This window comes from Hyperolius riggenbachi, chromosome 4 (genome assembly GCF_040937935.1).
Source record: "Hyperolius riggenbachi isolate aHypRig1 chromosome 4, aHypRig1.pri, whole genome shotgun sequence".
Taxonomy (NCBI): Eukaryota; Metazoa; Chordata; class Amphibia; order Anura; family Hyperoliidae; genus Hyperolius; species Hyperolius riggenbachi.
The window spans coordinates 335,065,260-335,080,410 of NC_090649.1; the positions used below are offsets into that span (position 1 = coordinate 335,065,260).

Below are 15,151 nucleotides of genomic sequence, written 5' to 3' on the forward strand. Positions count from 1 at the left end.
CAAACTTTTTAGTCTCAATGATCAAATTCTAGAACTAACCTTATAGAAGAAAAAAAAAAGTATCACATGCTATTTAAAGCAAACTTGAATGAAATTTGCCATCATATGATCCAATTTCTATCATGTTCTACATACGCCAATAACATGGTTTTATTTAATGCACAAAGTCATGATGCTTTGCTGTCCAGAGCTGCAGAATGTAATAGGGGCTGTTGTATTGCGCTCTCTAAATTCTGAAAAACAATTCATTTCTGTCTCAAAGCATCTCAGAGATAACAATGCTTATTGCTGACTGAGACTGCATAAATAAAACAGGAAGTGTTGACATCTGAGGAATGGTAAATCACAGAAACAAACTGAACATATGTATGTTATTTTGGATCTGGAGTGGACAGCACATAGTTTTTTAAAACCCATTTAGGCATTTTGCCACAGCACATATACAGTACTTCAGAGAAAGAAAAGGTAGAGCAAACACAACTGCCTCACCTAAACCCTATATAAATAGCAAAGAATAGAAGATAAAACCTGAAAAAACAGTTTAACAAAGGTTATTGATAAGTACTGTATCTCCCTGAAGTCTTCCATTACATTGGACAAATAATAATAATAATCAGTTTTGAATAGTAGCAGATTTGGTGGAGGAATTAACAGATTATTTTATGTCCGTCATAGACTGCAATGGAGACATTTTCCAGGAACAAATTTTCCTCTTGTTGATGGTCCTAACAATTATTTCTTTACTCTGCTACATATTATGAAAGATCAGGCTACAGACATTCTAATGCTGCATACACCCTTGAGATAAAAGTCTTTGGTAAAGGCAAGATCACAGACCAATTCTACCCCATTCCATGTAGTATGAGAGCCATACTCTACACAGTCTATTCTATGGAGCTGAACTCCCCATCAGATAAAATCTTTGCAAGATGCTGCACACAAAGATGCCCGTACACATTCAAAAGATCATTATCTGCAAAAGATCTGTTCCTGCAAAATATCCATTCCTGCAAAATGCATTCATAGTCTATGAGGTCTGCAGATCTTCATACACACCTTGTTTAACAGACTTCATCTGCATATCTCGCAATCATCTGCAGATCTGAAAAGCCACCCTGGTGGATCTGATCTGCAGATGATCTGCAGATGATTGCCTGTTAAACAAGGTGTGTTTAATACCTTTGCAAAGTATACTTGTCCCAAAGCTGGGACAAAAGATTTCTAGGCTCTGTTCCCACATGACTTCTGCATCAGATGCGGCCAGCGGGTAAATAATAGATATACATTTGCAAAAGAAATTGAGCCCCCTGCTTAATCTCTTTTGCAAATGTATATCATGGAATGTGAGCTGAAATATTTTGTTAGAAGCTGGAAGAGTAGGTTTCAGCATCTGTATGGATTATTTAAAATAGCATCTCCTGCAGCTATTAAACAGCCTATGCAGTGTGAATAGCAGATCTTCCCAAACAGTGGCAAGATGTTACCTGATTTTATTCGAAGTTCACCCAAGCATCCATAGGCTTCTTGGACTTTTTCATATTGTCCTTTAATGGCTTCCTTTTCTTCGGGTGCTAAAAAGCAAAAATATACAATAATTTAAATTATTCTGTACATGCCAGGTAGTGCATTTTTTGCATTCATGTAATAAAGGCACCTGGAAAAAAGGACAGGGTATTGCCGTTGGTAGAATATTGTTAAAATTAAAGATACTCTTCTACTTAATTCCAAATTAATATTCTACCGATACCTAATCCCTAACTCTCCCTCTATGGATAGCTAACCCTAACCCTTAAACCACACCCTCCCCCCCACATGGTGCCTAACACTTAGCCCCCCGATAGCCCCACCCCCACACAAGATTTGATTTGCGGCAATGGGCAGAAATTTGGGTGCCCTGAGGCGCCTGATAAAATAGCGGGGCTCCTCTGTGGCACCCAAATTCCCACTCATTGCTTTTGTAACAGGGGTGCCTATTGTGTCCTTCTTCAGTCTGCTCCTGCACCCATTTTTCCTGATTCATATATTTTTGTATTTCAGTTCTGGGTGCAAGGTGGTAAGCCGAATTACCCATCATCTCCTCATACCTGCTTGGCATTCCCTGTAAGTAAGCTAGATTTTTGACCTCACACTTTGCATGCTCTCGAACTTCAGTGATCTAAGTTTCTCTCTTTTTCACCACAGCCTTCCAACATTTAACATCTTTATTTTTTCAATGAGAACAGAAAAAAAAAAAAAAAAAAGGGAGGGAAAGGAAAAAAAAAAAAAAAAAAAAGGAGATCCTGTTTAATATCAACTGTGCCACTAACGCTACAACAAACACTCTTCTAATAAATTGCTCCAAAAGTAATACAAGATGGTGTCATGGTAACAGCCCGCTATTTCGGGATGCCCTTCTCTCAAGCCATGCACCTAACCAACAATAGGGTGCATGCAAGCTGGAATCATTAGCATCTCCTTCTTCACCTCTAAGTAGGAGATGTGTTACAGTTGAGGCCAATATGATTAGCCCGCCCACCCATGAAATTAGACAACACTCTTAATTACTTCATGAAAATGACCATTAACAAGGGGTTGTTATTTTGGAAACAAATACACTATAAAAATCAATATGTGTTAAGTTTAAATAGGATATTTTATTACACAGAGTTGAAACAAGAAAGAGCGAAAATGAGACATCCAAAATTATTAGCCCCCTGGCCATTAATAGTCAATAGTCAATGATGGACAACAATCTCTTAAAGCAGTTCTTTACTAGGTTGGCACATGTCTCCTGAGGGATTTTGGTCAATGCTTCCATTCCAAACGGTTCTAGCTGGTCCAAATTGTATGGTTTCTGAGCATGGGCATTCACTTTGAGCACCCACTACAGATTCTCCATACGATTGAGGTCTGTGCAACCCACTCCAGGATCTTGGTTTTGGTATCCTTGAGGAACTTTTGTACTAAAATGTGCCTGCAGCTCCATTGCTGTACATCAGCTGCACCAACAGCCATTGGGACATTTTGACCAGGCCACTAGCCGGCTGCGGCAATGCCCAGGGACTATCTCCTCTCTCTCTGCTCTCTCCTTACCTTCCTTCCTTCCTTCCTTCCTTTTCTCTTGCATCTTCTCTCGCATCTCTCTCTCTTCCCCAGGGTTGGACTGGGGGGGCATCTGATTCAAGTATCGCTGCAGAAGCGTTTGAGTGCCATATACGGCAGCGGATTACCCCCTCCAGTCCTTCTCCTGGGTCCACCTGTAAGTTCTATTCTCTATATCTCTCTCTACGCTTCTTTCCTGGAATTCTGGGGGGCATCCAAATAGCTGCAGAGCTGTTGAGCGCTGCAGAGAAGGTAGCGCTCCACTCAAATAGCACCGGATGTCTCCTCGGGACCTTCCACTACGTAACTATGTAACTAAGTATTATGTTCCATGCACTGTGTACTCACTACTAAATGTAATGTACATTACTGCTTGCGTTTTTGCTGTACCATCACCGACCCTGTATGTGCCAAAAATAATTCCGGGTACAACCCCCGTTGTACTTGGCGAAATAAATGATTCTGATTCTAATTTCAATAGATGCTTTGGGTAACTGTCTTGTTGGAAGACCCATTGACAAACTAAGTCTAGACTACGAGCACATTTCTGCATATTCTCCCTCAAAGCGTCAACATCATTTCCTTTTTTACTTTTGAAAAGCTTTATTATAGAAATATGCAGTAAATTTCAGATGCCATGCATCTTAACAAGGCTCCCTGTGCCTGAGGTTTCAAAACTGTAACACAGAATGAGCTCCCACCATGTTTAACAGTGGGAACTGTATTCTTAGGGTTGAAGGCCTCTCCCATTCTTTGCCAAACATAAGCAACATCGTGTGCCCCTACAGTTCCAGTTTAATCTCATCAGAATAAAGCACAGACTTCAAAACCTCTTCTTTACCTTTCAGATGTTTACAGGCAAACCTCAATCGTGCTGTCACTGTGATGTGCTGCTCTTCGAGTAAAGAGTTTTTTCTGGGATGATGACCCTGAAGCCCATTCTGATGAAGACCCCTCAAAACTGTGTTCCTTGAAACAACTCCAGAAGAGGCCAGGTCAGCAACAATCATCTTGGCAAATTACCCGGGCTCCTTGCTGACATCTATAACTATTTTCCGCTCCAGAGTTCTAGAAATGCACTGATCAGGTTTTTTTTTTTTTTTTACATAATATGTCTCCTTGTACTTGGCCATGATGCAATGCACAGCAGTTCAAGACAATGAATTGCTTGAAAATGACAGTGTAGCCTTCCCATTTATCATGAGCCTCTACTATCTTCATTCTGGGCTCCAAACTGATTTCCTTTGTCTTTGGCATGGTCCCTTTTCATGTGTTCAGATGCCCTGTTTCTTGGAGTCGTGTTATGCTGATAGAATTTAGTTAGGAAGTCAATTGACTGCAAGTGTTGTTAGGAAGCCAATTGACAAGTGTGGTTTCAAAGCTGATTGGTTACCGTAAGTGTGTTTTGAAAGTTAACATTCACATGAGGCTAATTTTAGTTATTTGATCTTAAAGGGACTCCGACCTCTGCCTAAAATAAAAATTTTCACTTACCCGGGGCTTTCTGCAGCCCAGTGGTGGTCGGGACGTCCCACACCGGCCTCCTCGCTCTTCTCCCCACGGCTGTCCATATAGGGCTGTCCGGCGGCTCCCCGGGCGACACTGGCCGAGTGTCGGGGCTCCTTCTTCCGCAAACCTCATAAATGACGTCGCACGCCGGCCGCCTCGCGTCATCACGGCGGCCGGCGTGACAGCACGGCGCATGCGGAATTAAATCGCGCTTGTATCTATATGGACAGCCGTGGGGAGGAGAAGAGCCAGGAGGCCGACGTGGGACGTCCCGACCAGCACTGGGCTGCAGAAAGCCCAGGTAAGTGAAAATTTTTATTTTAGGCAGAGCTCGGAGTCCCTTTAAGCAAGACTAAAAACTTATTTTTATTACCAAATGTACCAAAAACTACTAAATAGCACTGGTGAACATTTGACCATATCAAGTTTCATCAAAGCAGCAAACACTGGAAAGTAGTTTAGGAAAATGATGTTCCATAATTCCTGGGGTACTAATAATTTTGCCCTCAACTGTATGTCTAGGTCAAGGGTGTCGAACTCAAATACAAAGTGGGACGAAATTGTACACTGGAACCTAGCTGCGGGCCAACCTCAATGTCTAGTGGTCGCCTCCCTCCCTTATTAAGTTCCCAGGTGTCTAATCCCCCACCCTTCAACTGCTTTACAGTTAACTGGTGCCTAGAGGCCCCCACTCTCTCCTATATAGTTCACTGGTATCTAGAGGCCCCCACCCACCCCTATACAGTTCCCTGGTGTCTAGTGGCAGCCCCCTCCCTACCATATACAGTTCCCTATTGTCTAGTGGCCTCCAGCCTCCGCTATACAGTTCCCTGGTGTTTAGTGCTTTCTTCTTCCCTTCATAAGCCCAGGTATTCTAGGGCTTCACCTCCTATGTTGTTTCACTGGTGGTCTAGAGTGGACCAAACATAATGCAAAGTGGGGAAACCACTTGAGGGCTACATTGAATGGCTTGGAGGGCCAGATTTGGCCCACGGGCCGGAGTTTGACATTTATTGTTTAGGTAGAAGTATTACTAGAACACTAAAAAAGTTGCCATGATGTACAGTGGCTTGCAAAAGTATTCGGCCCCCTTGAAGTTTTCCACATTTTGTCACATTACTGCCACAAACATGAATCCATTTTATTGGAATTTCACGTGAAAGACCAATACAAAGTGGTGTACACGTGACACGTGCAACAAAAATCATACATGATTCCAAACATTTTTTATAAATCAATAACTGCAAAGTGGGGTGTGCGTAAATATTCAGCCCCCTTTGGTCTGAGTGCAGTCAGTTGCCCATAGACATTGCCTGATGAGTGCTAATGACTAAATAGAGTGCACCTGTGTGTAATCTAATGTCAGTGCAAAAACAGCTGCTCTGTGACAGCCTCAGAGGTTGGCTAAGAGAATCTTGGGAGCAACAACAACATGAAGTTCAAAGAACACACCAGACAGGTCAGGGATAAAGTTATTGAGAAATTTAAAGCAGTCTTAGGCTACATCCCACGGAGCACTGTTCAAGCGATCATTCAGAAATGGGAGTATGGCACAACTGTAAACCTACCAAGACAAGGCCGTCCACCTAAACTCACAGGCCGAACAAGGAGAGCGCTAATCAGAAATGCAGTCAAGAGGCCCATGGCGACTCTGGACAAGCTGCAGAGATCTACAGCTCAGGTGGGGGAATCTGTCCATAGGACAACGATTAGTCGTGCACTGCACAAAGTTGGCTCTTATGGAAGAGTGACAAGAAGAAAGCCATTGTTAACAGAAAAGCATAAGAAGTCCCATTTGCAGTTTGCCACAAGCCACGTGGAGGACACAGCAAACATGTGGAAGAAGGTGCTCTGGTCAGATGAGACCAAAATGGAACTTTTTGGCCAAAATGCAAAACGCTATGTGTGGGAGAAAACTAACACTGCACATCACTCAGAAAACACCATCTACACTGTCAAATATGGTGGTGGCAGCATCATGCTCTGGGGTTGCTTCTCTTCAGCAGGGACAGGGAAGCTGGTCAAAGTTGATAGGAAGATGGATGGAGCCAAATACAGGGCAATCTTGGAAGAAAACCTCTTGGAGTCTGCAAAAGACTTGAGACTGGGGCAGAGGTTCACCTTCCAGCAGGACAACGACCTTAAACATAAAGACAGAGCAACAATGGAATGGTTTAAAACAAAACAGATTCATGTGTTAGAATGGCCCAGTCAAAGTCCAGATCTAAATCCAATCGAGAATCTGTGGCAAGATCTGAAAACTGCTGTTCACAAACGCTGTCCATCTAATCTGACTGAGCTGGAGCTGTTTTGCAAAGAAGAATGGGCAAGGATTTCAATCTCTAGATGTGCAAAGCTGGTACAGACATACCCTAAGACTGGCAGCTGTAATTGCAGCAAAAGGTGGTTCTACAAAGTATTGACTCAGGGGGCTGAATAGTTACACACACCCCACTTTGCAGTTATTTATTTGTAAAAAAAGATTCCAAAAAAAATTGATCCATGTTTGTGGCAGTAATGTGACAAAATGTGGAAAACTTCAAGGGGGCCAAATACTTTTGCAAGTCACTGTAGATACAAATGAAAGCAAATTCCTTTAGGAATACATTCAAAATGCAAAATGTATTCAATACTATATGCTGACAAATCTAAAATCCTATAAACCCAGAATAAAAGCCTCCATTGAAGCAGCAGTGCTGCAAGCACGTTAGGCTTTCCTTTGCTCCCCTGCCAGCTGATCCCACTTTGGTAAGCTTCTACTTTTTACAGTTTGCCACATATCTACAATAGCACTTTCTTTGCACTAGCACTTTAACACAGTGAAGGTTCAAGCCTTCTCTTACCAGGGCATTTTTTCATACAACAACAGCGGATATTTTTTGCACTTTTTTATTGTTGAATTTTTTTTATATTTGCATTTTTCACAGGTCTTTTTGCACGTTGTATATTTTTTATTTTTTTAAAGATGTACACGGGATGCGAAAGTTTGGGCAACCTTGTTAATCGTCATGATTTTCCTGAATAAATCGTTGGTTTAAACGAAAAAAAAGTCAGTTAAATATATTATATAGGAGACGCACACAGTGATATTTGAGAAGTGAAATTAAGTTTATTGGATTTACAGAAAGCGCGCAATAATTGTTTAAATAAAATTAGAATCCAATTATGAGAAAGTATTTAAGGGGGTCAATTGTAAGTTTCCCTTCTCTTAATTTTCTCTGAAGAGTAGCAAACTGGGAACATGGGGGTCTGAAAACAACCATTTAATTACCTGAAGACAAAGATTGTTCACCTTCATGGTTTAGGGGTAAGATACAGAAAGCCGTCTCAGGGATTTCAGCTGTTTCCACAGCAAGAAACATATTGAGAAAATGGAAGACCACGGGCTTAGTTCAAGTTAAGTTTTGAAGTGGCAGACCAAGAAAAATCTCGGATAGTCAGAAGTGACGAATGGAAAGACCAGTCAAGCCACAGACCAGCACCAAAGACCTACAATATCATCTTGCTGCAGATGAAGTCACTGTGCATCGTTCAACCATTCGGCGCACTTTACACAAGATTCTGTATGCGAGAGTGATGCAGAGGAAGCCTTTTCTCCGCCCACAGCACAAACAGAGCAGCTTCAAGTATGCTAGAGCACATTTGGACAAGCCAGCTTCATTTTGGAATAAGGTGCTGTGGACTGAGGAAACTAAAATTGAATTATTTGGGCATAATAAGGGGCGTTATGCATGAAGGAAAAAGAACACAGCATTCCATGAAAAACACCTGCTACCTACAGTAAAATATGGTGACGGTTCCATCATGCTTTGGGGCTGTGTGGCCAGTGCAGGGACTGGGAATCTTGTCAAAGTTGAGGGATGCATGGATTCCACTCAGTATCAGCAGATTCTGGAGACCAATGTCCAGCAATCAGTGACAAAGCTAAAGCTGCTTCAGGGCTGGATCTTTTAACAAGACAACAACCCCAAACACTGCTCAAAATCCACTAAGGCATTCATGCAGAGGAACAAGTACACTATTCTGGAATGGCCATCTCAGTCCCCAGAGCTGAATGTTATTGAAAATCTGTGGTGCGAGTTAAAGAGAGTTGTCCATGCTCGGAAGCCATCAAACCTGAATGAACTAGAGATGTTTTGTAAAGAGGAATGGCCCAAAATACCTTCAACCAGAATCTACTCTCATTGGAACCTACAGAAAGCATTTAGAGGCTGTAATTTCTGCAAAAGGAGGATCTATTAAATTTTTATTTTATTTCCTTTTTGTGGTGCCTAAATTTATGCACCTGCCTAATTTTGTTTAAAGGGAAGGTCCAAGCAAAATAAAAAAATGAGTTTCACTTACCTGGGGCTTTTACCAGCCCCATGCAGCCATCCTGTGCCCTCGTAGTCACTCACTGCTGCTCCAGTCCCCCGCTGGCAGCTTTCCGACCTCGGAGGTCGGCGGGCCGCATTGCGTACGTTTTTACGCATCCCCACTAGTGCAGGAACATTAACACATTCATTTTTACGCATTACTGGTTCAATGTGTAAAAATCTACGCATAGAACCAGTAATGCGTAAAAATGTATGTGTTAATGTTCTTGCACTAGCGGGAATGCGTAAAAACGTACGCAATGCGGCCCGCCGACCTCCGAGGTCGGAAAGCTACCAGCGGGGGACTGGAGCAGCAGTGAGTGACTACGAGGGCACAGGATGGCTGCATGGGGCTGATAGAAGCCCCAGGTAAGTGAAACTCATTTTTTTATTTTGCTTGGACCTTCCCTTTAAACAATTATTGCATACTTTCTGCAAATCCAATAAACTTAATTTCACTTCTGAAATATCACTGTGTGCGTCTCCTATATGATATATATAACTGACATTTTTTATCGTAACAACCAACAATTTATACAGGAAAATCATGATGATTAACCCATTCAGGTTCCGTCGTTTTCACGTGAGAAATGTTCACCTCCCATTCATTAGCCTATAACTTTATCACTACTTATCACAATGCACTGATCTATATCTTGTTTTTCCACCACCAATTAGGCTTTCTTTGGGGGGGTACATTTTGCTAAGAGCCACTTTACTGTACATGCATTTTAACAGGAAGAATAAGAAAAAACGGAAAAAATTCATTATTTCTCAGTTTTCAGCCATTCTAGTTTTAAAATAATACATGCCTCCATAATTAAAACTCACGTATTGTATTTGCCCATATGTCCCGGTTATAACACTATTAAAATTATGTCCCTATCACAATGTATGGCGACAATATTTTATTTGGAAATAAAGGTGCATTTTTTCCGTTTTGCATCTATCACTATTTCCAAGTTTAAAATAAAAAAAATATAGAAATATTTCATCTTTACATTGATATTTAAAAAGTTTAGACCCTTAGGTAAATATTTACATGTTTTGTTTTTTTTATTGTAATGTTTTTTTGTTTTTTTTTTATTGTAAACATTTTATTTGGGTAGTTTTGGGAGGGTGGGAGGTAAACAATAGATTGATAATGTAAATGTGTGTTAATTTAAAAATTATTTTTTTTTTACAGGTGTAGTATTACTTTTTGGCCACAAGATTACGGCCATGAGTTTGTTTACATGACGTCACTCTAAGCGTAACACACGCTTAGAGTGACTCATCGCAGAGGGAACGGCCAGAAAAGGCGTAGCTTCCGAGAGAAGCCGTCGCTTTTTCAGCGGGGGAGAGGAATCAATGATCGGGCACCGTAGACCGATACATTGATTCCCTGGCTACCGAATCCGCGGCCGGGAGTGCGCGTGCAAAATAGGTTAACAAGGCTGCCCAAATTTTCGCATACCACTGTATGATGTAATGTAGTCACTATTTTGGCTTCTGCACAATAATTGTTCTACTTACCTGAGTGGTATTGTACTGTAATGACATTTTAGCATCAGCAGCAGGTTGTCTGATTACATTCAGCTTTGGGGACATTGTTTTATTCTGGTTTTATGGGATTTTAGATTTTTGTCAGCATATATTGCATGTTGAATTTATTCCCAACGGAGTTTACTTTCATTTGTACATACACCATGGCAACTTTCTTAGTGTTCTAGTTTTTCCTTACGCCTGTATCTATATTTACTTCTTGTACATATTGTCTATTGCTCTGAAGAGTTCATTCACATTAGGTAGAATTATGAAGTACAAGTCTGTACTGTTAATAAATACACATGCACCCACAGTAATGCTGTTAACTTGACATACTGAAACATGAATGCTAAGAAGAGAAAATATGGAGAGGGTCGGGGTATCTGTACAATAGTACTGGTTATATAGTTCCACTAATTACCTGTAGGATTTTCAGCCTTGGCAAAGTGCAATCTATGAATGAGAATTCCAACTACTTATGACCCCGCCCACTCCCAGGTGAACATTGCCAAAATGAAATTCTTCTGAAGCTGTCTTTGCTGACCTAATGCTGCAAGCATGCCAAAAAGTCATTACAGTGTAGGGACAGTCAAAGATTTTCTCTCTCTGCTCTGTACATATTGTGGAAAGAGCAGATTTGTGTTTACAGATTGTCAGCTAACTGGTAATAATTCTAAGCAATAGTATGCCACTTTTATGCTGCATTTGTGAAGTCCATTTCAAAACTGCATAAATCTGCAAAATTACCGTGATATTTACATCAACTCAAAATGATTAGAATCCCATTGACCATCTCTTTCTGCGATTTAAAAAAAAAAAAAAAGAAGTAAAAGTTTTAGTGTATTAAAATTGCTACATAATTTCAACAGAGCCACCAAAACTCCAGAGGCATGTAGCAATGGGCCTGATGCACAAAAGGCCTGTAAATTTGCAGTGCACAGGTAGCGTATGGTAATTTTAAAAGTACTAACACCAGGGAAGTAGTGCCCGTTACGCTATTAGGTATAACACATGGCGTAACGCACATTACCATAGCATTGTGTGTGTTACCACGATGAGGTGCTTGAAGCTAGTGGTGTAGTGGGAACTCCTTCACTGGCATTAGTACCAGTAAAATTGCAGTGTGCAGGGAGTGCACAGAAAATTTACCGGCCTTTAGTGCATCTGACCCACTGTGCTTTAGAAAGGATAAATTGATGAATCCACGCTCAAGGTGCCCCACATATGCACAATTGTTGTTTGCCCGAGTGACTGGGACTCAATTCAGCAGGCAACAGTTTGGGGACATGTTTTGTAGAGAAGCTTATAGGCTAGCAATGTGTTCTTTGGCTGTGTAGAAGGGACAACAGAGGAGTAGAATAATAGACTTGGCTGTGATGACGAGGCATTTCAGATCTCTCAGTGATGCATCTGGGCCACTGTACACACTCTAGACCAGACAGCTTGTCTGGAAAGCCTCTAGCGTTTGTACGAGGCTTTAAAGTCCACTCCTCCATTACGGTCATAGGACCCACTTAAACTTTTAGGCTACTTTCCCAACAGGACGTTGCGTTTTAGGGGACGTTATGGTCGCATAACGTACCCCTAACGCAACGCCTGGTGGTGCTGGAGGATGCCAGAGTGAGCTGCGTTATGCAGCTCCTTGTGCGCAGTACAGACTGCGGAGACCAGTGATCGTTCCGATCACGTGGTCTCCGTGGCGCTGATTGGCTGGCGGGACCACGTGATGCAGAGTGTTCCACTCCGCATCACGTGGTCCCACCAGCCAATCAGCGGCCCTCCAGGAAGACAACACTGCAAGTGCAGTGAATATTAAGTAGCCATGTGCCTGGCTACATTAGCGGACTCTCCCCGCCTCTTCTCTTCTTCATAATATTCCCAGAACGTGCAGCGTTACAATGTAACGCAACGTGGGCACTGTGAACAGCCCATTGATTTATCATTACTGTGCGTTACTCTGCGTTACAGGCTGCTCTAACGTGGGACTTTAACGTCTCGCTGTGAAAGCAGCCTTAAGCAATTCCGTATTCAGGGTTATACTTTTATTCCTTTATAAAGATGCAATTCTTCCACCAATAGGAAAGAAACCATCTATGGACGTCACCATACTATCTTGTTTCATTATTCTTCTTTCATATGCCTCCAACCTTGAAGGCCATAACCATGCCAGTGTTTAGGATGGACAGAGATATTGAGAACTGCGTACTACTTGACGAACCACCCATTGCCAAAAATGCATGATGACCTCAGCTCTTGAGGTCTGGAGTTGGACATCCCCAATCTAAGTTTTGTGCTATAATCAAACCTATTTCAAATAATATTAGGCAACTGGGTTTTAGACTGGCAACTGTTACAACTGTATTTCTATAAATTTAATGCTGTAGTAGTGGCAATTAGGTATAATTTGTACTATAAATGAATCCTAGGTTAACACAATGACTTACAATAACAAATGAATGCGAAGATCAGCAAATAATTAGAATAGGAGCACACTTTAAAAAGGAACCCAAGGTGTGAGACCTATGGAAGCTGACTTATTTATTTACTTTTTAGCCAGCTCACCCCCAAGGGTTTGTATCCTAACGGACCAGAGCAATTTTCACCTGTCAGTGCTCCTCCCTTTTATTCCCTAATAACTTTATTACTACTTATCACAAGAAAATGATCTATACCTCATTTTTTTCGCCACCAATTAGGCTTTCTGTCGATAGTACATTTTGCTAAGAATTTTTTTATTCTAAATGAGTTTTAATGAGAAAAACAGAAAAAAAAAAAGAAAAAAAATTATTATTTCTCAGTTTTCAGCCATTATAATTTTAAAATTAAACATTCTCCTGTGGATAAAACAAACATGCTTTATTTGCCCGGTTTTCCCGATTATTAAACAGTTTAAATTATGTCCCTATCACAATGTATGGCGACAGTATCTTATTTTGAAATATATTAGTGTTAGTTTTCTGTTTTTTTTTTTTTGTTCTGCCCATAATTACAAGCCCCTATGTAATAAATTAAAATTAATTTTCCCCCATAAAATATAGATTAAAAAAAAAGCTGAGTCCCTAAGGTAACTTTTTTTTTTTAAGCTGATTTTTTTTTTACAGTTTTTTTTTTTGGGGGGGGGGGGGGGGGGGGAGGGGAGGGTTGGAAGTGTAATTTTATTAATGAAGTGTATGTACTTGAAAATGTATGTATTTTGTAGATGTAATATACTTTTTGAGCACAAGATGGCGCTAGTGAACACTCGTTATAGGAAGTGTTCACTTTTTTTTTTTTTTCACACTTTATTATTTGTTACATTTCCTGTTTATGTGAATGGACGTAGCCGCTGTTCGCGGTCACGTCCATTCACTCCAGGCATTGCGATTGGGTAGAGGACCTCTTACCCAATCACTCAGCACTGGATCCTGACGGAAACAGCGGCGGTAGCGGCGCGCACACGGCGGTAGCAGCGGCGGGAATGCGCGACGTATTAAAATGTCATGTTGCCGTTAATAGAGGTAAGCATGACGTTTTAATACGTTAGGATGGCGGTAAATGGTTAAACAATACCAGTTGCCTGGCATTCCTGCTGATCTTTCTGGTTAGTAGGGTTTAAATGACCCACCGGAAACAAGCATGCAGCTAATCTTCAGATTTGTCATAGACATCTGATCTGCATGCTTGTTCAGGGTCTGTGGCTTAAAGTATTAAAGGCAGGACAGCCAGGCAATGTGCATTATTTCAAAGGAAATAAACATGACAGCCTCCATATCCCTCTCACCTCTGGTTTCCTTTAAAGAGGAGCTGTCAGCCATACTATGCCAGATAAAAAAAAAAAAACTACATATAATAGATAAATACTAGCTCTACTTACATAACATGTGTATTGCACGGTCCAAGTGTTGATTTCAGTGAACTTTATAAAATAAAAAAAGGTAAATGGAGAGAACTCTGTTCGCTGGCAGGGGCCATCTTTACTCCCTCCAGCTGAAGCCAATGGTGAGGTAATTTCCTCCCTTACTCCCCCAGCCTCCCCACACCAATAGTGAGCATTGTCTCAGGCAGGGAATCCCTAAGGAAATGGTAGCAGGGTCGGGGGTCCCCATGGATACGATGCGGCGCGGTGGTGGCAGCCACTGCCCACATAAATCATTGGGGATGCCTGTCGGGCTGGAGTGTGGGGAGGGGGCAGACACGGTCAGTCATGGGAGGCAGCCAATGAGAGGAAAAGGAGTGAGAGTGACACAGGCTGCAGCCAATCAGGCGGAACTAGCTGTGTCTGTGCAGAAACTCCCCCCGCCCCACCCCTACCCCAGCCTGCACTGCAACTTCTCTTTTGCGGACGATTACTGGCTGCATACTAAGGAGCTGGGGACATGAGGATTAATCTCTGCAATAAAAAAGTAAGATTGATTTTCAAGTTATGCATTGCCTTTTTAGCATTTCTTTTATATGATCAACAGATAAAAAAAGAGGATTGATTTTGTTTTTCATGCCTAACAGTTACTCTTTAAGTGCTAACTTTTAAATGTTACTATCAATTTATTATCAATTACATAGCACATGAAAAATATTGTGGACATTTTTGGTAGTAAAAGACAAAGTTCAAGTGTGCACCTAACCCAAGGATTTCATATGTATCCCTGCAATTTTTTACCATGTGTTTTTGCCATTCCGCAAATTTTAGGTTCCAAATCTTA

The 15,151-nt window shown here is 41.4% G+C and overlaps 1 protein-coding gene across 5 annotated transcripts in view; it reads right to left on the reverse strand.

Moving 5' to 3' along the window:
- The window catches only part of SYNJ2 (synaptojanin 2), a 289,087-nt gene that overhangs the window by 237,847 nt on the left and 36,089 nt on the right, over positions 1–15,151 (reverse strand). For all 5 annotated transcript variants that reach the window (XM_068231852.1, XM_068231851.1, XM_068231850.1 and 2 more), the window contains exon 2: positions 1,485–1,571. In XM_068231852.1, coding sequence (XP_068087953.1) covers positions 1,485–1,571 — 87 coding nt within the window. The remainder of the gene's footprint in view (positions 1–1,484; positions 1,572–15,151) is intronic.